Raw genomic sequence first — 25,425 nt, forward strand, 5'->3', positions numbered from 1 at the left:
TTCTGCCCTTGAGCAAGGCAGTTATCCCACTGTTCCCCGGGCGCCGAAGACTTGCATGACGATTAAGGCAGCCCCCGCACCTCTCTATTCAGAGGGGTTGAGTTAAATGTGGAAGACACATTTCAGTTGTACAATTGACTAGGTAACCCTCCTTCCCTTTCCTTCTGCCTCACTGAAAGAGGCAGCGTGGCATTTGAACCAGCATCAACGATTCATTGCCATGACTCACCATTGTCAGATTGGTTGGAAAATGTCAGCTTGAAGAGCCATTATATCAGACCAGCTGTTTATAAAAGTATCTTTAGCCTTGGTGCGTCACATCGAGGAGACAAAGGGGAGAGGGTGGTTAGCGACTCAGCAGGGCTTTTCATTCAATCTCCGTAACTGGTTGTCTAGGATGTTCAAAACAACATTTGTTTTGTGCTGGAAAACCGGAAGAACGTTGCTTTTGACTTACTGGGTTTGATAGAATGGAGATCTACGGGCCCTATCCTAACTTTAAATATGTGTGTGTAAATTGGACTTTCAAAAGGAGAGTTCTGAGAAATGTGAAGTTATATGCATGGATCTCAAGTCAGCATGTGTCCATTATAGTCTAAAGGCCTTCACTGTATCTTAAGCAATAATTCTGTGAGCATCAATGCATTATTTTAATTTGATATTGTGTACAAATAGGCCTACCTATATTCACATACAGTAAATCAACCATTTAGCCACAGTAAGGAGGAACCGTTATGGGAAAGTGTAGTCTTACTAATAAACTGGTTCCCTGAGAGGAACCAGACACTAAATGCTGATCCAAGCCTTTTATGTCTGGTCCAGAGCAGACTTCATTGCATGCATGTGTGACCTAGGCCTGTAAGCATGTGGTAGTTTTAGCACCACTGTTGGGTAGCTTATGTTATAGAATGTGCACTTTGCCCGGTAGGCCGTCATTGTAAATAAGAAGTTGTTCTTAACTGACTTTCCTAGTTAAATAAAGGTTAAATAAAAAAAATACACATATTAATTGCAACTTGAGAGGCTATGTTATTGACTTGTTGACGTTGAATGAGTTAATGAATATATTAGAAGGTTGCAGATGCATTTGTTCAAGACAAACTGTCACTCTTAGTTACTTTCTGTAAAAATTCTACTTGTAAATGTGAATACATCCTTAATAGAAGTAGTGAAGAGCAAAGTCAGATTCCTATAAAGATAAAGTTGCTTAGCTGATCCACCTTCAGTATAAACCTCAGTATCTTCCTGTTTCGCTATACTCAAATCAAATTTGATTGGTCACATGCAATAACATCTGCTAACCATGTGTGAGTGTAGCAAAATGCTTGTGCTTTTAGTTCCGACAATGCAGCAATATCTAAAATGTAATCTAACAATTCCACAACTACCTAAAAAATAAATAAAGGAATGGGATAAGAATATATGGATGAGCAATGACAGAGTGTCATAGGCAAGATGGTATAAAATACAGTTTATACATATGGGATGAGTAATGCAAGATATGGAAACATTTAAAGTGACTAGTGATCCATTTATTAAAGTGGCCAATGATTTCAAATCTGTATGTATGCAGCAGCCTCTGTGTTAGTGATGGCTATTTAACAGTCTGATGGCCTTGAGATGGAAGCTCTTTTTCAGTCTCTCGGTCCCAGCTTTGATGCACCTGTACTGACCAATCAATCAATCAATTTTATTTTATATAGCCCTTCGTACATCAGATAATATCTCGAAGTGCTGTACAGAAACCCAGCCTAAAACCCCAAACAGCTAGAATGCAGGTGTAGAAGCACGGTGGCTAGGAAAAACTCCCTAGAAAGGCCAAAACCTAGGAAGAAACCTAGAGAGGAACCAGGCTATGAGGGGTGGCCAGTCCTCTTCTGGCTGTGCCGGGTGGAGATTATAACAGAACTATGCCAAGATGTTCAAAAATGTTCATAAGTGACAAGCATGGTCAAATAATAATCATGAATAATTTTCAGTTGGCTTTTCATAGCTGATCATTAAGAGTTGAAAAACAACAGGTCTTGGACAGGTGGCGTTTCCATAACCGCAGGCAGAACAGCTGAAACTGGAATAGCAGCAAGGCCAGGCGGACTGGGGACAGCAAGGAGTCACCACGGGCGGCAGTCCCGACGCATGGTCCTAGGGCCCAGGTCCTCCGAGAGAAAGAAAGAGAGAAGGAGAAAATTAGAGAGCCAAGATTTTCAAAATGTTCATAAATGACAAGCATGGTCAAATAATAATCAGGAATAAATCTGTTGGCTTTTCATAGCCGATCATTAAGAGTTGAAAACAGCAGGTCTGGGACAGGTAGTGGTTCCATAACCGCAGGCAGAAGAGTTGAAACTGGAATAGCAGCAAGGCCAGGCGGACTGGGGACAGCAAGGTGTCAGCATGCCCGGTAGTCCTGACGTATGGTCCTAGGGCTCAGGTTCTCAGAGAGAAAGAGAGAACGAGAGAATTAGAGAGAGCATACTTAAATTCACACAGGACACTGGATAAGACAGGAGAAGTACTCCAGGTATAACCAACTGACCCTAGCCCCCCGACACAAACTACTGCAGCATAAATACTGGAGGCTGAGACAGGAGCGGTCAGGAGACACTGTGGCCCCATCCGAAGAAACCCCCGGACAGGGCCAAACAGGAAGGATATAACCCCACCCACTCTGCCAAAGCACAGCCCCCACACCACTAGAGGGATATCCTCAACCACCAACTTACAATCCTGAGACAAGGCCGAGTATAGCCCACAAAGGTCTCCACCACAGCACAACCAAGGGGGGGCGCCAACCCAGACAGGAAGTTCACGTCAGTAACTCAACCCACTCAAGTGACGCACCCCTCCTAGGGACGGCATGAAAGAGCACCAGCAAGCCAGTGACTCAGCCCCAGTAACAGGGTTAGAGGCAGAGAATCCCAGTGGAGAGAGGGGAACCGGCCCTGGAGAGACAGCAAGGGCGGTTCGTTGCTCCAGAGCCTTTCCGTTCACCTTCACACTCCTGGGCCAGACTACACTCAATCATATGACCTACTGAAGAGATAAGTCTTCAGTAAAGACTTAAAGGTTGAGACCGAGTCTGCGTCTCTCACATGGGTAGGCAGACTGTTCCATAAAAATGGAGATCTATAGGAGAAAGCCCTGCCTCCAGCTGTTTGCTTAGAAATTTTAGGGACAATTAGGAGGCCTGCGTCTTGTGACCGTAGCGTACGTGTAGGTATGTACGGCAGGACCAACTCGGAAAGATAGGTAGGAGCAAGCCCATGTAACGCTTTATAGGTTAACAGTAAAACCTTGAAATCAGCCCTTGCCTTAACGGGAAGCCAGTGTAGGGAAGCTAGCACTGGAGTAATATGATCAAATTTCTTGGTTCTAGTCAGGATTCTAGCAGCCGTATTTAGCACTAACTGAAGTTTATTTAGTGCTTTATCCGGGTAGCCGGAAAGTAGAGCATTGCAGTAGTCTAACCTAGAAGTAACAAATGCATGGATTAATTTTTCAGCATCATTTTTGGACAGAAAATTTCTGATTTTTGCAATGTTACGTAGATGGAAAAAAGCTGTCCTTGAAACAGTCTTGATATGTTCGTCAAAAGAGAGATCAGGGTCAAGAGTAACGCCGAGGTCCTTCACAGTTTTATTTGAGACGACTTTACAACCATCAAGATGAATTGTCAGATTTAACAGAAGATCTCTTTGTTTCTTGGGACCTAGAACAAGCATCTCTGTTTTGTCCGAGTTTAAAAGTAGAAAGTTTTCAGCCATCCACTTCCTTATGTCTGAAACACAGGCTTCTAGCGAGGGCAATTTTGGGGCTTCACCATGTTTCATTGAAATGTACAGCTGTGTGTCATCCGCATAGCAGTGAAAGTTAACATTATGTTTTCGAATAACATCCCCAAGAGGTAAAATATATAGTGAAAACAATAGTGGTCCTAAAACGGAACCTTGAGGAACACCGAAATGTACAGTTGATTTGTCAGAGGACAGACCATTCACAGAGACAAACTGATATCTTTCCGACAGGTAAGATCTAAACCAGGCCAGAACTTGTCCGTGTAGACCAATTTGGGTTTCCAGTCTCTCCAAAAGAATGTGGTGATCGATGGTGTCAAAGGCAGCACTAAGGTCTAGTAGCACGAGGACAGATGCAGAGCCTCGGTCTGACGCCATTAAAAGGTCATTTACCACCTTCACAAGTGCAGTCTCAGTGCTATGATGGGGTCTAAAACCAGACTGAAGCATTTCGTATACATTGTTTGTCTTCAGAAAGGCAGTGAGTTGCTGCGCAACAGCTTTTTCTCAAATTTTTGTTTGAGAGGAATGGAAGATTCGATATAGGCCGATTAGTTTTTTATATTTTCCGGGTCAAGGTTTGGCTTTTTCAAGAGAGGCTTTATTACTGACACTTTTAGTGAGTTTGGTACACATCCGGTGGATAGAGAGCTGTTTATTATGTTCAACATAGGAGGGCCAAGCACAGGAAGCAGCTCCTTCAGCAGTTTAGTAGGAATAGGATCCAGTATGCAGCTTGAAGGTTTAGAGGCCATGATTATTTTCATCATTGTGTCAAGAGATATAGTACTAAAACACTTAAGTGTCTCTCCCGATCCCAGGCCCTCGCAGAGCTGTGCAGATCCAGGACAGCTAAGCCCTGGAGGAATACGCAGATTCAAAGAGGAGTCCGTAATTTGCTTTCTAATGGTCATTATCTTTTCCTCAAAGAAGTTCATGAATTTATTACTGCTGAAGTGAAAGCCATCCTCTCTTGGGGAATGCTGCTTTTTAGTTAGCTTTGCAACAGTATCAAAAAGAAATTTTGGATTGTTCTTATTTTCCTCGATTAAGTTGGAAAAGTAGGATGATCGAGCAGCAGTGAGGGCTCTTCGGTACTGCACGGTACTGTCTTTCCAAGCTAGTCGGAAGACTTCCAGTTTTGTGTGGCGCCATTTCCGTTCCAATTTCCTGGAAGCTTGCTTCAAAGCTCGGGTATTTTCTGTATACCAGGGAGCTAGTTTCTTATGACAAATGTTTTTCGTTTTTAGGGGTGCAACTGCATTTAGGGTATTGCGCAAGGTTAAATTGAGTTCCTCAGTTAAGTGGTTAACTGATTTTTGTCCTCTGACGTCCTTGGGTAGGCAGAAGGAGTCTGGAAGGGCATCAAGGAATTTTTGTGTTGTCTGAGAATTTATAGCACGACTTTTGATGCTCCTTGGTTGGGGTCTGAGCAGATTATTTGTTGCGATTGCAAACGTAATAAAATGGTGGTCCGATAGTCCAGGATTATGTGGAAAAACATTAAGATCTACAACATTTATTCCATGGGACAAAACTAGGTCCAGAGTATGACTGTGGCAGTGAGTAGTAGGCTCGATTAGCCTCGCCTTCTGGATGGTAGCGGGGTGAACCGGCAGTGGCTCGGGTGGTTGTTGTCACAGGAAGGCCAAAAAGATAATCTAGGACATTGGGTGTTGTAAGTGTCCTGGAGGGCAGGTAGTTTGCCCCCGGTGTTGCTTGTGCAGACCGCACCACTCTCTGGAGAGCCTTGCGGTTGTGGGCGGTGCAGTTACTGTACCAGGCGGTAATGCAGCCCAACAGGATGCTCTCAATTGTGCATCTGTACATTTTTAGGTGACAACTACATTTCTTCAGCCTCCTGAGGTTGAAGAGATGCTGTTGTGCCTTCACCACATTCTGTGTGGGTGGACCATTTCAGTTTGTCCGTGATATGCACATCGAGGAACATAACTTTCCACCTTCTCCACTGCTGTTCCGTTGATATGGATAGAGAGGTGCTCCCTCTGCTGTTTCCTGAAGTCCACGATCATCTCCTTTGTTTTGTTGACGTTGAGTGAGGGGTTGTTTTGCTGACACCACACTCCCAGTGCCCTCACCACCTCCCTGTAGGCTGTCTCGTCGTTGCTAATCGAGCCTACTAATGTTGTCATCTACAAACTTGGTGATTGAGTTGGAGGCGTGCATGGCCACGCAGTCATGGGTGAAAAGGGAGTACAGGAGGGGACTGAGCACGCACCCTTGTGGGGCCCCAGTGTTGAGGATCAGCGAAGTGGAGATGTTGTTTCCTACCTTCACCACCTGGGGGCGGCCCGTCAGGAAGTCCAGAACCCAATTGCACAGGGTGGGGTTGAGACCCAGGGCCTCAAGCTTAATGATGAACTTGGAGGGTACTATGTTGTTGAATGCTGAGCTGTAGTCAATGAACAGCATTCTTACGTAGGTATTCCTCTTGTAACGATGGGATAGGGCAGTGTTATGGCGATTGCGTCATCTGTCGACCTATTGGAGCAGTATGCAAAGTGAAGTGGGTCTAGGGTGACAGGTAAGGTGGAGGTGATATGATCCTTGATTATCCTCTCAAAGCACTTCATGAGGACAGAAGTGAGTCATTTAGTTCAGTTACCTTTGCCTTCTTGGGTACAGGAACAATGGTGGCCATCTTGAAACATGTGGGGACAGCAGACCAGGATAGGGAGAGATTGAATATGTTGGTAAATACACCAGCCAGCTGGTCTGCGCATGCTCTGAGGATGCGGCGAGGGATACCATCTGGGCTGGCAGTCTAGTGAAGATTAACACGTTTAAATGTCTTACTCACGTCGGCCACGGAGAAGGAGAGGGGGGCCCACAGTCCTTGGTAGCGGGCCGCGTCGATGGCACTGTATTATCCTCAAAGCGGGCAAAGAAGGTGTTTAGTTTGTCTGGATGCAAGACGTCGGTGTCCGTGACGCGGCTGGTTTTCTTTTTGTAGTCTGTGATTGTCTGTAGACCCAGCTCAATTTTTATATTTCAGCTTCCTTCTCCTTTAAATGGTAGTGTGCCCCGGTCACCATCGTCATATTTGCTAGAAGCTTTTGTTTGTGGTCTATACCATGTAAAATCAGGAACTTTATTCAACTTCATTAATTGATAACTCCACAGTCGAGAATTATGAGCAATTGTTAATGAATTAATTGTCGACAGATGACAATTAATTCCTCTAAATTGACTGAAAGGGAATACAATGTAGGCTAGTACGACCCTGGCTAGTGTTTTCTGTTGAGGGAACCCAATATCCCTTATTCCTGTGAGCTAACATCATGATTGTTTTTCTGCATTGTGCCTTTTTCTTCTTTTGATTGTGCACCTTGGGATATAGTGTAAATAATTAAGAGAGAGCTAATTTCAAGCTTCCTTTTAGCCCACAGCTAACTTACATACTGCAATGAATAATTAGACATAATTATTCTACTAGCCTACATCTTAACCTACTGTAGCTGAACATTACTTGACCCTGTGAAGACTTTTCACTGCTGTATGCTTGGTTCGCATGTGTGGCATTATTTCTGTACTATACTACTTTGCTTTACCATGCAAATAAATCTAGTGTTTTTGATACCAGATCTCATGACCTTTTGGACGTATGGACTAACTGCGTTATGGTATTGAAAACGTCTTTCCTATGTCTATGCTTGCTCAAAGAATCATGTTTTTTCTTGGAACTTGCCCCCACCCCGGGCGATAACGCTGACTGTTAATCTGAAATGGAATGTCCTATAGATGCCCATTGAGAAGTCTAATAGTGGCTTCGTAGCCAATTTCATTAAATATGACTCATGCTCCTATTAAAGCGCCATTGCTCTTTGAAATTGGACCTCTGTAATCCGTCATGCCTACTATCAACATTGGTGACCGCCTATGTGCTACCATTTGCACTAGTTATTTACCCTGTGTTCAATGTAGTCTAGAGTCTAGATATCCATTTAGTTTGTTTCCAGATTACATTTAGCCGAATCCCATTCTTTAAAAGCAATTCTGTATTTTTCTGAATCTATAGGCTTTGGCTGTATCGTCAACCTATTTTTAGAAGGCTTGCTGAAAAGGATGGATTGAGGCTCAATGCTGTGTGTGTTTTCAATATGAAAGGAATGTCATGCAAGCTAGTAGCCTACTGTACTACTCTGTCAAGCTGCGTGTGTGTGCACGCTTGTGTTCGCTCTGTGCATCCAGGTGAAATGATACGTAGGCACACTGCAGGGCTAGTTCTCATTTTATGATTGGCTCTTGGTGCTCTATTTCTGGCAGTCTGTTTCCATGGCTCTAAACAGACTTTGTAATGGGATATTTCAATTTAAACGAAAAATCACCACAGAGTTCGAGATTATCTGCCTGTTTTGGAATAAGAATACTAATACGAGTGACTAGAGTGGAATTTTTCCACAATGGAAATGCACATTCAGCCGGCTACAACAGTTTCCTCATATTTATCTGCAAGCGCTTTGATGATGAACTCAGGGCTAAATGCTCGGGGGTTAGCCCAATTTTCTGCTGCTATGCCCACGCCAAGCATAATCATGTGACTGTCTTGTGAAGGCAGGGGGAGCGAAGTGTTTTATTCCTATGGCTTTGTCGATTCCAGGGAGTGTAGAGATTGTGGGCTAGATTGGACTCCTACCCTGTCATTTTGTATCCCAAGGCTTCCAGTTTCTTGTACATCTCTATCCAGTTTAATTCAAAACTTGTAGCGTGGATTGTAAACAGAGCAACCTCAATGAATGAATGTTTACTTGAGCTGTGCTTTTTTGCTGCTGATAATGGCAGTGGAAGTCTCAAGATGTTGGAATCTTGTAGAACTTTGGTAGATCAACTATGCATGGCACAGTCAAAGTAGGAGCTGCCTATAGAATATTTATGTTTTGTAAATAATTAACAGGAGCATCACTCTGAATTGTCTTGGAGCATTACTAAGCTTCCTGTTGACAAGCTTTCTGTGTAGCTCGTAACGAGACCAGACAATTGAGCTGTGTATTTCCCCCCACATGACCCTAGAGCAGTGTCCCAAATGGAGGTTAGTAGCGGCTAGTCCCTTCTTTGTCACTAAAAATCAGCTTGTGAAAAGAAGTAGGCTATTGTTTTGCTCTGATGGGTCTAAAGAAAATCCCCAAAACTGAGGTTATGGCAATAAAAGGAACCACTGCCCCAAGAGTGACCTAACATCCACCTTCATTTTTTCCCACTTCCATCCACTAAGTGTATTAGGTCCTAGGTCCACCAGGCAATGTCAATCATGGTGTACCCCAGGGAAGACCGTCTGGAGAAGCTGTCCCAGGAGGAGATCATCTCCAGCACCAAGCTGGTTATCCAGGGCCTGGAGGCGTTGAAGAGCGAGCACAACTCCATCTTGCACAGCCTGTTGGAGACCATTCGCTGCCTGAAGAAGGACGAGGAGGCCAACCTGGTGCACGAGAAGTCCAGCCTGCTGCGCAAGTCAGTGGAAATGATCGAGCTGGGGCTGGGCGAGGCGCAGGTAATTGTTGAGGGTCCCTGGGTGATAGGAAGAGACTTGGGGTGGTTATAACACGGTTTCTCAATCCATTCTTGGGGGGATCCCCATGAGTTAACGTTAACAGGAGTTAATGTTGCATGCGTCAAAGTTTCATGTTTTTAAGTTAACTAGTCTTTCTCTGGTATATGTAGGCTGCTTGTCTCTGGCCACATGAATCCACCTCTGCCACAAATTGTGACCTTCATTATTAATCAATCAAACATATTTATAAAGATGTCACCAGGTGCTTATACAGAAACACAGCTTAAAATCCCAAAGAACAAGCAATGCAGATGTAGAAGGAAAAACTCCCTAGAAAGGCAGGAACCTAGAGGAACTAGGCTCTGAGGGGTGGCCAGTCCTCTTCTGGCTGTGCCGGATGGAGATTACAAGAGTACATGGCCATTAAGGCCAGATCGTTCTTCAAGATGTTCAAATGTTTATCGATGACCAGCAGGGTCAAATAATAATCGGTGGTTGTAGAGGGGCAACAGGTCAGCACCTCAGGAGTAAATGTCAGCTGGCTTTTCATAGCCAAGCATTCAGAGGTTGAGAGGGCGAGAGAGAGGAGGTCCGGGACAAGGTAGTACACCCTGTGAACAGGTCAGGGTTCCATAGCCACAGGCAGAACAGCAGAAACTGGATCAGAAGCATGACCAGGTGAACGGGACGGGTACAGGAGTCACCGGGTAGTCCTGAGGCATGGTCCTAGGGCTGAATCACATACAATGATACATAATGAATTGATCCCTCTGCATGTATGCACCTTTCTCTATCAGGTGATGATGGCCCTGTCTGCCCACCTGAACGCTGTGGAGTCGGAGAAGCAGAAGCTGCGTGCCCAGGTACGTCGACTGTGCCAAGAGAACCAGTGGCTGCGGGACGAGCTGGCGGGCACCCAGCAAAAGCTGCAGAAGAGCGAGCAGAGTGTGGCCCAGCTGGAAGAGGAGAAGAAGCACCTGGAGTTCATGAATCAGCTGAAGAAGTACGACGAGGATGTGTCCCCTACTGTGAGTTGTGCACTCGCATACACCCATACTTGGATGCACAACAGAATTGCTTGCACGCAAGCACAAACGCACTGCTGCCGAATCAGTTCATGAAGTATGAACACATTTCTTTCTCTGAGGTAACACACACAAACTCCTTGATCATAAACAATTGAGAGCTGTAATCCTCATGCAAGTAATCAGGCATTGCATAAGCCTCAGCTGATGAAGCCGCTTCTGGGGGGTTGCAACTGTGACCTATCGATAATACTTGACCTCTTCTCTACTGCCTATATAGTCTACATTCTCTATTCTCAACCAGGATTTGGATCTCAATTTATGTGTAAGAGAATTTTTAGAGCGGATTGATCGCTAGGTAATTCTCCCTAAGAGATGAAATGAGAGCTGAGAGCATGTCTTTTGTAAAGCCTAGCAGCCTATTAGTTAACTAGACAGACAAGCGCCATATTCTATCATAAAAAGCCATTTCACTCCTCGTAATCTTCTTTATTCTTCCCTCTTCTCCCTTTCCATGAGCAATGCAGGCTGCCAAGGTGAATGAATGGGTCTCACTCACGATCTTTAATATATATATTTTTTTTAAATAATATTCATTTACCCTTTATTTAACTAGGCAAGTCGGTTAAGAACAAATTCTTATTTACAATGACGCCCCAACCATTATGAACTGATTATAGTATATGTTGGGCGGAAGTCATCTATCCCTTGGCTGCTGTTAAGGCAATTAATTTAGTCATTAACATTCATACATATTGACAAGAACTCATTAATATGTACCAAATGTAGTCCGCACTGGAATTTAGCACTTTTCAAATGATGTCGGCTGTTGAATATTTATAGTTCTTGTACGTGTCTGGGAATGCAAGGACAGGAGGTATGAATGTGGAAGGTGGGGTGGAGTGTTTCTGGTTCAGCCTGAAGGGAACCGTGATGAGGTGCATGAGTCTCCTTGAGCACCCTGCTGTCTGTCAAACATTGACTCGCAATTCGATGGAAACTTCTTGTGGCCATCTGGGATTTAAAGGCACAATGTAACTTAAATTTCAAGTCAAAAGCGCTGCTCTGGCTGTTTGTAAACTATGGGGTAGGTCTTGGCAAATGTAAACTGCCACTGAGTATATAATTAGAATTCCACTCCTTAGACCAAACCAGATGTCCTGAAAAAGGATGAAATTGGCAATAAGCGACATTGTTTTTTTCCAGGAGGAGAAAGATGGAGAGCCTCCTAAAGATACACTGGACGACCTCTTCCCCAATGATGAGGAGGAAAACAGTCAAGGAAGTAAGCGGTCTGCATACTACAACCATATACTGCGTCGTCATACAGTATCGGATTAGTATAGATTCTTTCATGTTCATATCTTTGGTGCATAACGTCAAACAACAACCTGCTGCGTCATCTTGTTTTTTTTTTATTCAAGGTCCCATATTTGAAATGGAGTTGCTCTAATATTGAGCTCAAATCGAATAATTTTATTAGCACAGAACTGGCATTTTACTGGTCTTCAAATCTTTATATTCTATTGATTGTATGCAAATGAGAATTCCAAATCCATATTATACGAATGTGAAACTCTGCAGCAACTGCCCAAACCTTCTAACTGGGAACAAACCGCATATGTCCCTGCCCCGTCCTCTCCTTCAGTGCCGCACCAGCATAACAGCGCAGCGGTGGCTGCGGCCCAGCAGGGTGGCTATGAGATCCCGGCCCGCCTGAGGACCCTCCACAACCTGGTTATCCAGTACGCCTCCCAAGGCCGCTACGAGGTGGCCGTGCCCCTCTGCAAACAGGCCCTGGAGGACCTGGAGAAGACATCCGGACACGACCACCCTGACGTGGCCACCATGCTCAACATCCTGGCCCTGGTCTACAGGTGTGTGTCTTTGTGTCGTAGCCCACCATATTAACCCTTCTCCTGCTGGAGCCGTGTTATCACACTTATGTGCTGCTATCCTTTTGTCATTATACTGTAACACCTCTGTAACCACACATTTTCACCACCAATACCACTTATCTACACACCGCTTCTCTCTTCTATACCAAGTGTTTTCAGGATCTTTTTCTTTTAGACTTATTTATTTCCCTTTTCTTCGTTTTTTTTCAGGGACCAGAACAAATACAAGGAGGCGGCTCACCTGCTCAACGACGCACTGTCCATCCGGGAGAAAACCCTTGGGAAAGACCACCCTGCGGTGAGCTAGTCTACCGGATGGAGCAATCTCTTTTCTCACTAGACGAAAGGGACTTTTCTGCGTTTTTTGTTGTTGTTGTTAATCTTTGGTTGGATATTAAGATTTGCAAGGACATGGGTTGGAGCTGGTCAGGTTGAAACTGCCGACAGCGGCTCCAAGGGCTGGTTAATCCTAAAGCATGTGGGCCATTTATACATTACAGGAATGTACTATTTATCACGTTCCTAATGGCAAATCTGGTTGTGTCAGCACTTGGACAGGCATCTAGCACTTGGAGTTAGTCCTGTTAATATGCATTCATACACATCCACATCACAAGCTCCTGGAAAGTACATGGGCATGATGGGAATGCAAAAGGTCCTCAGTCACTGTAGTGTAAATGCTCCCAAAGGTGAAATGTCCATTATCACAAATTGTACAACTATTGTCAATTTATATTAATGTCAATATGTAGTGGTGTTAGAGGTCTATAAGCTGACACATTTGTAGTTGCACTTTTGGGAGCACTAAAACAGTACAGGCTCCCTTGTTTGACTCGCCTCACTGCAGGCACAGAGCAGCTACATAACACGATGAAAGCTGCTCACTAATCCTTCTCTTTCTCAGGTGGCTGCGACACTGAACAATCTGGCAGTGCTGTACGGAAAGCGGGGAAAGTACAAGGAAGCTGAGCCCCTTTGCAAGAGGGCTCTGGAGATCAGAGAGAAGGTAGGTGCAGTACATACCCAGTGCAGACATACTTGGTACAATGATAGAAGGTCAGTTAATTTGTACTGTGCTACATTCAATTAGCAATATTACCAATGAATATACTCAACAATCGCAAATGTCACAATCTGGAATTGAAAAGTAGCTTTACATAGGTGGTGCTTATAACCGAAGTTCATCACCAGCTCATGAATCATTTTTAATATGGCGAGACGTTGATATGAGGTTCCTATTACATGACAATGAATTTTCTTGTAGCTTTGATGATAGCGGAGGTTCTTTAATAAATGATGCCGTCACTGTCCCATAACAGTTCTAATGGTTTCATGGCAGCCATAAAACATCAATGTTTATCATATATACAGTACCAGTCAAAAGTTTGGGTACACTTACTTGTTCCATTCCTAATTTTTTACTATTTTTTACATTGTAGAATAATAGTGAAGACATCAAAACTATGAAATAACACATGGAATCATGTAATAACCAAAAAAGTGTTAAACAAATCAAATTATTTTTTATATTTTAGATTCTTCAAAGTAGCCACCTTTTCCCTTGATGACAGCTTTGCACACTCATTCTCTCAACCAGCTTCATGAGGAATGTTTTTCCAATAGTCTTGAAGGAGTTCCCACATATGCTGAGCACTTTTTGACTTCTTTTCCTTCACTCTGCGGTCCAACTCATCCCAAACCATCTCACTTAGGTTGAGGTCGGGTGATTGTGGAGGCCAGGTCATCTGATGCAGCACTCCATCACTCTCCTTGGTCAAATAACCCTTACACAGCCCGGAGGTGTGTTTAGGATCATAGTCCTGTTTAAAAACAAATTATAGTCCCACTAAGCGCAAACCAGATCGAATGGCGTATTGCTGCAGAATGCTGTGGTAGCCTTGCTGGTTATAGTGTGCCTTGAATTCTAAATAAATCAGTGTCACCAGCAAAGCACCATCACACACCACCTCCATACTTCAAGGTGGGAACCACGCATGCGGAGATCCGTCGTTCACCTACTCTGCGTCTCACAAAGACACGGCGGTTGGAACCAAAAATCTCAAATTTGGCCTCGTCAGACCAAAGGACAGATTTCCACCGGTCTGACCGGTATTTCCATCTATTGCTCGGGTTTCTTCGCCCAAGCAAGTCTCTTCTTCTTATTGGTGTCCTTTAGTGGTTTCTTTGCAGCAATTCGACCATGAAGGCCTAATTCACGCAGTCTTCTCTGAACAGTTGATGTTGAGTTGTCTGTTATTTGGGCTGCAGTCTGAGCTACAATTAACTAACAAAGGAACTTATCCTCTGCAGCAGAGGTAACTCTAGGTCTTCCTTTTCTATGGCAGTTCTTTGAGTTTTCCGAATTGACTGGCCATGTCTTAAAGTAATGATGGATTGTCGACTACCTAATGAAGCTGGTTGAGAGAATGCTAAGCGTGTACAAAGCTGTCATTAAGGCAAAGGGTGGCTACTTTGAATCTAAAATATATTTTGATTTGTTTCACACTTGGTTTCTACATGATTCCATATGTGTTATTTCATAGTTTTGATGTCTTCACTATTATTCTGCAATGTGTAAAATAAAGAAAAACCGTGGAATGAGTAGATGTCAACTTTTGACTGAGACTTTATACAGTACATCTTTCAAAATGAGTTGCGTTTCCATCTCTAGAAATGTTCCAACGATTATTTGGCTGCACCTCAACTTGTGTTGGTTGATGCTTCTGTCCTCTCGCCTCCCATATAGGTGCTGGGCAAGGACCATCCCGATGTTGCCAAGCAGCTGAACAACCTGGCCCTGCTGTGCCAGAATCAGGGCAAGTACGAGGAGGTGGAGTACTACTACTGCCGCGCCCTGGAGATCTACGAACGCAGGCTGGGCCCTGACGACCCCAACGTGGCCAAGACCAAGAACAACCTGGTGAGGGGGCTGCCTGGCTTGAGTCTACTGCTGCTCGGGGTTGAACAACTCACGTGTCTACTGGTTTTATCTTTCACCTGACACTAATTGCACACAAGTGACCTCACCTGGTTTCCCAGGTCTAAATCAGACGGTGGTTTCAAATTGAGAACAAAAACCAGCAGACACTGAAGGCCATACGACACAGGTATCAAACTCATTCCACGGGGGGGGGGGCAAGTGTTTGCGGGATTTCACTCCTCCCTTGAACATGATTGATAAACTGACTCCCGACACCTGATTGTCTAGGGCTTAATACAAATATTTTAAAAAGACACTAGGCTTTCCATGGAATGAATATGACACCGCTGTCCTATGAGAACCAAAGATGCTCATCCACACCATAGCTCTTTGTTCCTGTTATGTTGTTTTTATTTATATTGGTATTAGACTCAACAAGATGGTGCAAGGAGGAGAATGAACTTTGTTTTCCTTTTTAAAGATCAAAAACTGTGATGGTTGCATCTGGTTCAGTGATTTGCTTTGTGCATACTTGTAGTTCAAAGGTGAAATGTCTGAACCTTTTCTCCCGTCTCCCAGGCTTCGTGTTACTTGAAGCAGGGGAAGTACAAGGAGGCGGAAATCCTTTACAAAGAGATCCTCACCCAAGCTCACGAGAAGGAATTTGGATCTGTGGATGGTGAGCAAACTAGTCCAAAACTCGAAAGGGCCACAAACACTTGGGGATAGTAGTCACTTTGCCTCCTTATTTGCAAACCATTTTTTTCCAGAATGTTCTTCGTCTACACAGTTACAGTACGATCTAGTGTTGCTTTCACATGAAATGGCTGTTCAGTCAATCGAGATCGACGTGAGTCGATAAATGAGTGAGTCGACGTGAGTTACATAAATCCTTATGTGAATTCAAAGTCTTGGGTTTCTAGAAGGAACAATGGAGCACCTGACTGTACTGACCATAGACGTACAATAAGTCTGTGGTTCTGACATTTTAGAACACCGTTATTTCACACACATCTAGTTTGCCAGCAGACAATGCTAACTGTGATTTGTCACATTTTGCCATCAATTGTTAAGATGGGTTATTATGACACCCAGTTAATGACAATGAAGTGTAGCGGTTCATTGCTAATGAGAACATAGTCAACATTCGACTTGAAGTGCAGGCTAGAGCAGACTGATTTGAAGAGCCGTTCAAGAAATACTTCAAAATAAATTTTGAATTTCTATATAAAGAAAGCAACTGAGAGTATAGTTACTAAGAGTATAGAGTATATGAAAGGATTGTTTTAAAAGATTTAAAAAAAAAAAAAAAATTAGATGTAAAGATTTTGAATATATTTAAGGGTTAACTAAACAATTATTTTTTGGTTAAATTCCACCGTTAGAAGAAAAATGTTACTACTTCCCATATTGAATGTATTGGAAACTTTTTCCTGTTTTCTAGCATTTGCAAGCTGTATCTGATGTGCAGATGAATGATAGTTTTCATTTGAGGTGTTACGGATGATCGAAGTGCCATAAAAGGTCTTCTTGAACTTTCTCTCTAAATGCCATATGTCACGTTGTAGGATAATCACTGGGCGTGTGCATATGATACACAGCAATGAAGGTAAGTGGAAACATTGGTGGGGGTTTTCCCATAGTGAAAAATACACATATCTGGAACAAGAACAAAATCCAACTTGGTTTACATAGGTGTTGCTTATTATATTGCTCACCATTTAATTATTTATTACCATTTGCGATAAAGATATTTTAAGTCTCGGTTTTGTGTGTCTTCATGCATGAGGGCATGGAATTGTCTAGACTTTGTTAGTTTCGTGTTTTTTTTGTTTTGTTTTTTGTCTTGTGTAAAATTCCATACTTTGTTATACTTTATATAATAGTGGCATTGTATTTTTTGGTTTTGGTATTTTTTGGTTCTTCTGTCATGAAGTCGTCTCTTATTTTAAATCTTTCTTTGGAAATCCCTTCTTGAAGTAGTGTGACACAATGCCTTCGTAACACTGTTATAGGATCACATGTATTTTTTATACATGACCACTTATAACTACTAGCATAATACTTATGTCGCTGTAAAGAAAACAAAGGTTGGTTATCATACTGTCCAAATTTTTTTTTGATAAGTATGTCTTCATTATGAGTGTTTTTCAGGCTTAACATGCCAAGATATTTTAAGTAAGCTACCACGTGTATTTTTCATTGTCTTTCACAGTCACATGTTATGTTGAGTTTATTGAATGTTTTTGACATTGACAATATTCTGTTCATTTTATTTTGACATTTTTATGAAATCAATTAAATATGCTTCATTTATTTTTTATCCATAATTAAATTAAATGCTTTCATCAAAGGTATATCTCCTCAAGATGTAACATGCGAAATGATGGGTTGAGGTTTTAGTATTTTTACACACAAGTGCCTTTCATGCCAATTTTTTTTTTCACGCATTTCTTTTTCCATATTCTCAATAAATTTGAGGTAGAATTGTGACCTTGTCTCTCTCGAGTTTCTTACCATGCCAATATAATGCACGGTTAATTAACAAATAGGTCTCAATTGATTCTGGGGTGGGGATGAATTGGAGGGATTATCAGAACTCTGGTCTCTGTTTTAAATGCTGTTTCAACCTATCTCAAACCATTACTGAGATTGAGAGGTTGCGATACGATCTTGTCACACGAAGAAAAGGAACAAAGTTGAACTAATGTTGCCTACATGTCAGCAAGGTGCAGCTGTCTACGTCTGTATCCTACCATTTGTTCAACGCCTGTCTGTTACTCATTGGGGATGTTTTTGCCAGCACACAGCACACCTTTCTCTTTCTCCTCTCTGCAGCTGAGAACAAACCCATCTGGATGCATGCCGAGGAGCGGGAGGAGTGCAAGGTAAAGTGTGTGTGAGAGCAAGCGGGCATGAACGGACATGTGGCAGGGGTGCCAATTTTATAAGGAACGCCTATTTACTTGTCAATTCGGTCTGGTCCCGTGTTGCTCAGTTGGTAGAGCATGGCGCTTGAAATCACCAGGGTTGGGGGTTTAATTCCCATGGGGGACCAGTAAGAAAACATTAAAATGTATGTACTCACTGCTGTAAGTTGCTCTGGATAAGAGCGTCTGCTAAATGACAAACATTAGGGGGAAGAATGCTTATTTTGGGTAGACGCAGCGATATGACATCATACACTGAGGCAGCAATTCCTGCTAACTGAAAATAACAAAAAGCTTTTCCCAAGCACGCCTCAAGGGTTCGGTGCACATTGCTAACAGTCAGTAGTGGTGGTCTGGACAGGTTTAAATTCTGTTTTCTGTAAGCAGGATGTTGCCCCACTGTGTTTGATGTCAAATAGCTGAGTCGTTTTGGAAAATGTGAGGTGTTTCCCTTTTTGTGATGTTTTTTTCCCTTCTCTATCGCACTCACCAGAGCAAAGACGGCTATGGAGATTATGGCGGCTGGTATAAAAACTGCAAGGTGAACAGGTAAAAAATAAGTCCACTTAAAGACTTGGAAGCACTACCGAAGTAAAGGAATGGTACTGATTAGCATCTCTGTAGTCACTGCAGTGATTTTGAAGTGACCTTGTGTGTGTGTGTGTCTATCAGCCCCACTGTCAACACCACGCTACGTAATCTGGGAGCTCTGTACCGCCGGCAAGGCAAGATGGAGGCCGCTGAGACCCTGGAGGAGTGTGCCTTGAGGTCCCGAAAACAGGTCAGCTTCGCTCTCTCACACACACACACATTAACCCTCAAATGTATAAAAACGCACACACGTTCAAGCTTAAATCCACACTATGAAATCCAAACTTGTGTATATTCAGTTATGGAAATGCTTGAACTGAATGTAGACATTCACAGAGACTTTAAGATCTATTGTTGCATATAGTATTGTTGCATGAGTATTACTATTTCCCTATTTCTTGCTTGCCTTTGATGCAGGGCACATCCGTATATTCATGAACTATTTTGCTTGATTGTGTGTTTGTGACTGCATGGTTTGCTGATTTTTTTTTTTTTTTTTTTTCAATCAGCTGCACCAATTACTTTCAATAATAATGTAAGAACCAAAGGTGAAATTATATTGGAAGGATTTGTGTGTTTTGTTCAGGGTGGGGTGGAGCTGCAGAGAGACGGAGACAGGAGGAGGAGCAGGGAGAGTCTGAGCAGCGTAAAATATGAGAGCCCCTCCGAAGCAGGGGAGGACGGCAGCGTGGACTGGAACGGGGTGAGTGCACAGACACACACACGCACGCCTTCTTATATTATTTAGAAAGACATTGAGTGCATATGTACTGTAAAATATATACAAAAGTATGTGGACACCCCTTCAAATTAGGCTATTTCACCGCCATGCAATCTCCATAGACAAACATTTGCAGTAGAATGGCCTTACAAAAGAGCTGTGACTTTCAACGTGGCACCGTCATAGGATGCCACCTTTCCAACAAGTCAGTTCTTCAATTTCTGCCCTGCTAGAGCTGCCCCGCTCAACTGTAAGTGCTGTTATTGTGATGTGGAAACGTCTAGGAGCAACAACGACTCAGCCGCGAAGTGGTAGGCAACACAAGCTCATAGAATGGGACAGTTGAAGCGCGTAAAAATCATCTGTCCTCACTCGCTACCGAGTTCCAAACTGCCTCTTCAAGCAACGTCAGCACAAGAACTGTTCGTTGGGAGCTTCACGAAATGGGTTTCGATGGCAGTCCGATGGATGAACCCGGGTTTGGCGGATGCTAGGAGGACGCTACCTGCCCCAATGCATAGAGCCAACTGTAAAGTTTGGTGGAGAAGGAATAATGGTCTGAGGCTGTTTTTCATGGTTTGGGCTAGGCCCCTTAGTTCCAGTGAAGGGAAATCTTAACGCTACAGCATACAATTACATTCTAGACGATTCTGTGCTTCTAACTTTGTGGCAACAGTTTGGGGAAGGCCCTTTCCTGTTTCAGCATGACAATGCCCTGTGCACAACGCCATACAGAAATGGTTTGTTGAGATTGGTGTGGAAGAACTTGACTTCCCTGCACAGAGCCCTGACCTCAACCCCATCGAACACCTTTGGAATGAATTGGAATGCTGACTGTGAGCCAGGCCTAATCGCCCAACATCAATGCCCAACCTCACTAATGCTCTTGTTGCAGAATGGAAGCATGTCCCCGCAGCAATGTTCCAACATCTAGTGGAAAGCCTTCGCAGAAGAGTAGAGGCTGGTATAGCAGCAAAGGGGGGACCAACTCGATATTAATGCCCATGATTTTGGAATGAGATGTTCGACGAGCGCTTGTCAATCCAGAAGACATGTTTTTAATAACCTAATATCCTCTAACGTCTTTTATATATTATACTTGGTTTAATATATACTAGGTATTCATGACAGACTGACCAGGTGAAAGCTATAATCCCTTATACTTCAATCAGTGTTGATGAAGGGGGGGAGAAAGGTTGAAGAGGGATTTTTAAGCCTTGAGACATGGATTGTGCCATTCAGAGGGTGAATGGGCAAGGCAAAAAATGTAAGTGCCTTTGAACGGGGTATGGTAGTAGGTGCCAGGCGCACCGGTTTGTCAAGAACTGCAACGCTGCTGGGTTTTTCACCTTCAACAGTTTCCCCGTGTGTATCAAGAATGGTCCACAAACCCAAAGGATATCCAGCCAACTTGGCACAACTGTTGGAGGCATTGGTGTCAAAATGGGCCAGCATTCCTGTGGAACTCTTTCGACACCTTGTAGAGTCCATGCCTTGACGAATTGAGGCTGTTCAATATTAGGAAGGTGTTCCTAGTGTTTAGTATACTCAGTGTATAATGGTTTCTTATCAGTTTTAAAGCAGATTCTCCACAGCCCTGCTCCCTACTGTAGATGGCTAGGTGCACGCTGCATTGCAGGGTGAGCAGACTGCCAAGGTGCCCCTCGAGTCCCACTGCGGTTCACACTGATTATGTCATTAGGTGACTCAGCGATATTGCGTTCAGTGCAGCGTAGCGAATACTACAAAAGCTTTGTCTTCTCTAAACCCTTTCAAATGATTACTATGATTTTATAATTGTCAATCATTTGTGGCCCTGTCTTCTACATTTAATTCTTTGACAAATGCAAGTGTGCAGTCATGTTTGATATTGATTTGATTTATATTGGTCATAAAATAATGTTCGAAGCGTTGATCTTTTAATCTTGCTATGTTCCTCTCTAGAATGGTGTGTTAACCTTGTGTTTTTCTGCCTGTATTTTTCTTCTTTCTCTTTTTTGTTGTATCTGTCTCTTTCTCCCCGTTCTGGTTCTATCTCTCTTGTATCGGTCTCTTTCGCTCTCCACTTTTCTTCTTGTTCTCTTCTCTCTTTGTCCTTCATTCATTCATTAGGCCTAAATCAGCGGGATGACCTTCCTCCGCCTCACTCTTCTCAACCAATCCAATCAAGCCAACCAATCAAAATCACGCCAATCGAATCAAAATGGATGCCCCTCGTCATTTCCTCTGTGTGAAGCCTCTTCTAATCTCTTATGGAGGACTCCTCCTTCATCCCCACTCCAAATCCTGGCCCAAACTGATTATCCCTTTCACCGCTCCCTCTCTCTCCCCTCCTTTGTCTCTCTCACACTGCCACGCATGTTCTCTATCTTCTTCCACACTCTACCTCTTGTCTCTTGCCATCTTCTTGTGTTTTCTTTATCCCTCTTTTTCTCTCTAGTTATCTTCCTCGCTCATTCATGCCCACTGATTTCTCTCATCGTGCTGCATCATCTTTCAGCCCTTCTCTTCCTCTATCCATCTCTCCCCCTCTCTCTCCCTTTCTCTTGCTGTGTCATCACTTGTATAGTGTGTATGATATTCTAACCAATAAGAGATGTTGGACAGTGGCACCAGAAGCCAATTGAACACTGGAAACTTAACTATCAAAGCTTCGGATTGGTTGTTTGATTTTCCCTCTTCTGTTCTCCTTGTATGCAAATACGATTGTTTTTAAATTGATTTTCATATTTCCAACAAGCACAGTTATAACGGCATCAATTATTAGTCCACTACCATCAGAATTTTTACCCCGTTTTGTTGTCGCGATAACATTATTTGCCACTGAAGAGCAACTAGCTACAGTAGTGGTTTATATTTAGCTGCAGCCAGCTTTCTGTCCTGACGTTTGACCGGGATTGAACTACCTAGGTGCCTTTTTTATTATTTTCACTCATTTTCTCATCTTGCTACTTGTTTTAAGTGTGCCCGTGACCCTTGTAAAATATGTATGCGTACTATTATGTTATATAGGAGCAAGTGTAAGAAAATAAGCAAACATTGTGACGCTGTTATGATTCCAAGTCACGTCGCCACTTGCAAGCACCTTTTTGAGTTTACACATCGATGACTTGTGTTATTGAGATGAGTGTATCTGTCTCCTGTTTTTGTTTACTTTGAAATAGTTTCTTATATAGCATAGTGTTTATCATAATGCTTATTTCTTTGCATTGTCTCTCTAAGCAATTGCTTAATATTTTAAGCCATTATTATTATAAAGGCATAATTTTGTCATTGCCTGCCTATGGTATTGACTTTTTAAAGAGGAACAGCTTGCTAACTGTAGAATAAATGTTTGAATTTAATGGCATTTTGCAAATTGCTTCTCCAAACCCATATCTTGAAAAAATATATAATATGTAATTATGCTCCAAGCAAGAGATCTTGTTTCATGTTTTGAAGTAGCCATTGAAAAGGGACTCAAACAGAAACACAAACAGAAACACACATTAATGTACACTCTGCCGCACAAAGTTGTTGTATTTGACTTTGTAAGCTTGAGGGAAATTTCGTGAGGTCCATTATTTGGATTTAGCTTGATGGTCCTCTTGTTGTTCCTCACACAGCTCTCCCTCTTGTTATCCTCTCGTCTTAAAATCCTACTTTACGCTGCCATGGCGTAAGGCAGCCATAACAGCTTATGTTAGTTTATGACACCACTATGAACAGCCATGGCACACATGAAATGACCACGGTTAGCTATCTTGTCAGCCAACAACCTAGTTACCTTGAACACAGTAACATGTGACCTAGCTGGCTGCTCAAAAGCTATACGTTATAAATTGACATTGGATTTTATGAACGCTGCTGATGACTATTATGCTATGCTTATAGCTGCTTAAAGATCGACTTTCATTTGGGGATTGAAGTTGGGTGTGATCATATTGTGAGGTGTCGTTGAACAGTTATGTTTCCTCACTGTAAAAATGTTTCAAACGCTGTTTCTTGAAATGTACTCACGGATGTCCACTACTTGTCACAGTTTCTTTTATATTTCCCATGTTTCAGTCACTTTTAGTTTAGTTAGTATAAATATAGAATGAGGGGAAACAATGTACTTTAGTCTAAGTGTAGTACTTGTAACTAACCTTCTAGCTAGCCAGTCGTTTCAGCATTAGCCAACACCACCAAATTGAAGTTGCCTGTATGCCATGTTATTACTCTAAGCACTTTAAAGAATATATAATAACTCTGTTTCACAATCAGTGCAGGTCTATACTCAATCATAGTACATTTACAGATAATGGTTTAAAAGAAAGTGCATGTGCTATACCAAAACAGATGCGGTACTATGAGTTAAAATAGTTAATGTGTAGTTAAAAGTAATTACACTATTGTTACCATATGAAAATGCAATTCCACCTAACTGTGGCATTTTAGCATCTCAGTGAACACTGCTAACAGATTTAAAAAAAAATATATATAAAATTAGCAGTAATAGTAGAGCCAAAGCAGTAGTAGTGGAGCTAGCCAATTCTGACACTGGCTGGCTGGTAGGCCTATGTAGTGTAGCAATTTTGCTGTGTCATACTTTATTTTATTTTTTTCATCTGTCCATCTGTAGAACGTTGTGCTCTCCATTACTGAGTCTCCTGTCACGGCATTGTGTAGGCCTACGCACACCCTCGCTTGTTGTGATGAATGTGTCTTAACCTTGTTTGACATCGACTGAAAATAAAGACTTTCATTTTGGGCTTTTCTTTGGCTGGATTCTTGTGTAAACCAACCTGAGGGGGAACCGCACATCCGATATGCTCTCCTCCCTCCCTCTGGAGTCCATTGACCTAGTATCACTACCCGGAAGCTCTGGCGCATGATAGCTTCTCTGCCATACTAAAAATGTATCACACAGCAATAGGCTGCAGATTAATCCAATTAAATTTCACCACCTTGTACATTCTCCCTCGAAGTGTGGACTTAGTGTCAGTTTAAGGACTGAAGGTTTACTTCAGTGGGGCATCAAAGACTAGTTTCTCAAAGCAAAGAACAATTCTACAGCTTCATCTTATTCATGGATTCTTGTTTGAAATGTACAGTTATCTTCAACACACTGTAAATTCCTATCTCTCCTGCCCCCTACTGGAGAAGTACTGATTTTGAAATAATGCCCTTGACTATGCCTTAGCGAAGCCAGGGTTTGGTTCGGTAGCTTCTTCTCATCTGCAGCCTTCATTTGTACTGGTCTGAAAAATACTGAACAGTATAAAACCGTAGGGTGGCTACCAAATTGTGGACTTGATTTTTAATCTTCCAGTACTATCCCTAACCCACCATAACAGATGAAGGAAAGGAGACAAGGTGAGTATGAGTAAGCCACTTTACTAGATTGAGATACAACCCTGGAGAGCTACAACGTCTGCATGTTTTTGTTCTAGGGCCAGCGCCAAAAACACATTGGGTATGGTGAAGGAAGTTTCAGGCCGGAAGCCTAGATTTATTGCTGATGCTTTTTGGAGACAATTTGTCGTCAAAGCAATCTGATATGTTTGGGCTGGACTGGAATAAAAATGTGCACACCCCCTGGGTTCTATCAGGAATGGATTGGGAGACTGAGTTTATAGGACTGTCTGACCCTGGGCGTTGTTTCAGGATGGCAGTTGGGTTTTGAGGAGAGCAGGATCGATGGGGAGGCTCCGGGACGTCATACGGCGAAGCAGCGAGATGCTGGTGAAGAAACTACAGGGGAACGGTCCCCCCGACCCACGCAACCCCCAGTAAGAGAGACAAACATGCACAAACACACAGTACCTAGTGAGTCCTCACACCCCATGCACAGTTATAACATTTTTGCTGCTTTAAAAAGGTACAATATGTAAGACTTTTTTATTCAATTGGCTCTAAATGGCCATAAAAGTGGCAAGGATCAGAGAATAAAATGCTTTGACAATTACATGATAACTTCAGACCCCAGTGTTGCCTCTGGCAAATCAAATCAAATTTGTCACGTGCGCCAAATACAAGTGTAGACCTTACCTTGAAATGCTTACTTACAAGCCCT

General features: G+C 42.7%; 1 protein-coding gene across 2 annotated transcripts in view; it reads left to right on the forward strand.

The window, feature by feature from the left end:
- LOC129839176 (kinesin light chain 1-like) overlaps nt 1-25,425 on the forward strand; it is a 35,232-nt gene that overhangs the window by 4,237 nt on the left and 5,570 nt on the right. Inside the window, exons 2-14 of one of the 2 annotated variants that reach the window (XM_055906478.1) lie at nt 9,028-9,303; nt 10,101-10,331; nt 11,535-11,613; nt 11,977-12,205; nt 12,437-12,524; nt 13,131-13,232; nt 14,973-15,146; nt 15,726-15,825; nt 17,985-18,034; nt 18,570-18,625; nt 18,749-18,857; nt 19,254-19,370; nt 25,017-25,141. In XM_055906478.1, the coding sequence (XP_055762453.1) occupies nt 9,055-9,303; nt 10,101-10,331; nt 11,535-11,613; nt 11,977-12,205; nt 12,437-12,524; nt 13,131-13,232; nt 14,973-15,146; nt 15,726-15,825; nt 17,985-18,034; nt 18,570-18,625; nt 18,749-18,857; nt 19,254-19,370; nt 25,017-25,141 (1,709 nt within the window). In that variant the 5' untranslated portion in view covers nt 9,028-9,054. Of the gene's footprint in view, nt 1-9,027; nt 9,304-10,100; nt 10,332-11,534; nt 11,614-11,976; nt 12,206-12,436; nt 12,525-13,130; nt 13,233-14,972; nt 15,147-15,725; nt 15,826-17,984; nt 18,035-18,569; nt 18,626-18,748; nt 18,858-19,253; nt 19,371-21,500; nt 24,121-25,016; nt 25,142-25,425 lie in introns of those variants that run through there. The other variant, XM_055906487.1, reaches the window with a different exon arrangement.

The sequence above is a fragment of the Salvelinus fontinalis genome, chromosome 3 (genome assembly GCF_029448725.1).
Source record: "Salvelinus fontinalis isolate EN_2023a chromosome 3, ASM2944872v1, whole genome shotgun sequence".
Lineage (NCBI taxonomy): Eukaryota > Metazoa > Chordata > Actinopteri > Salmoniformes > Salmonidae > Salvelinus > Salvelinus fontinalis.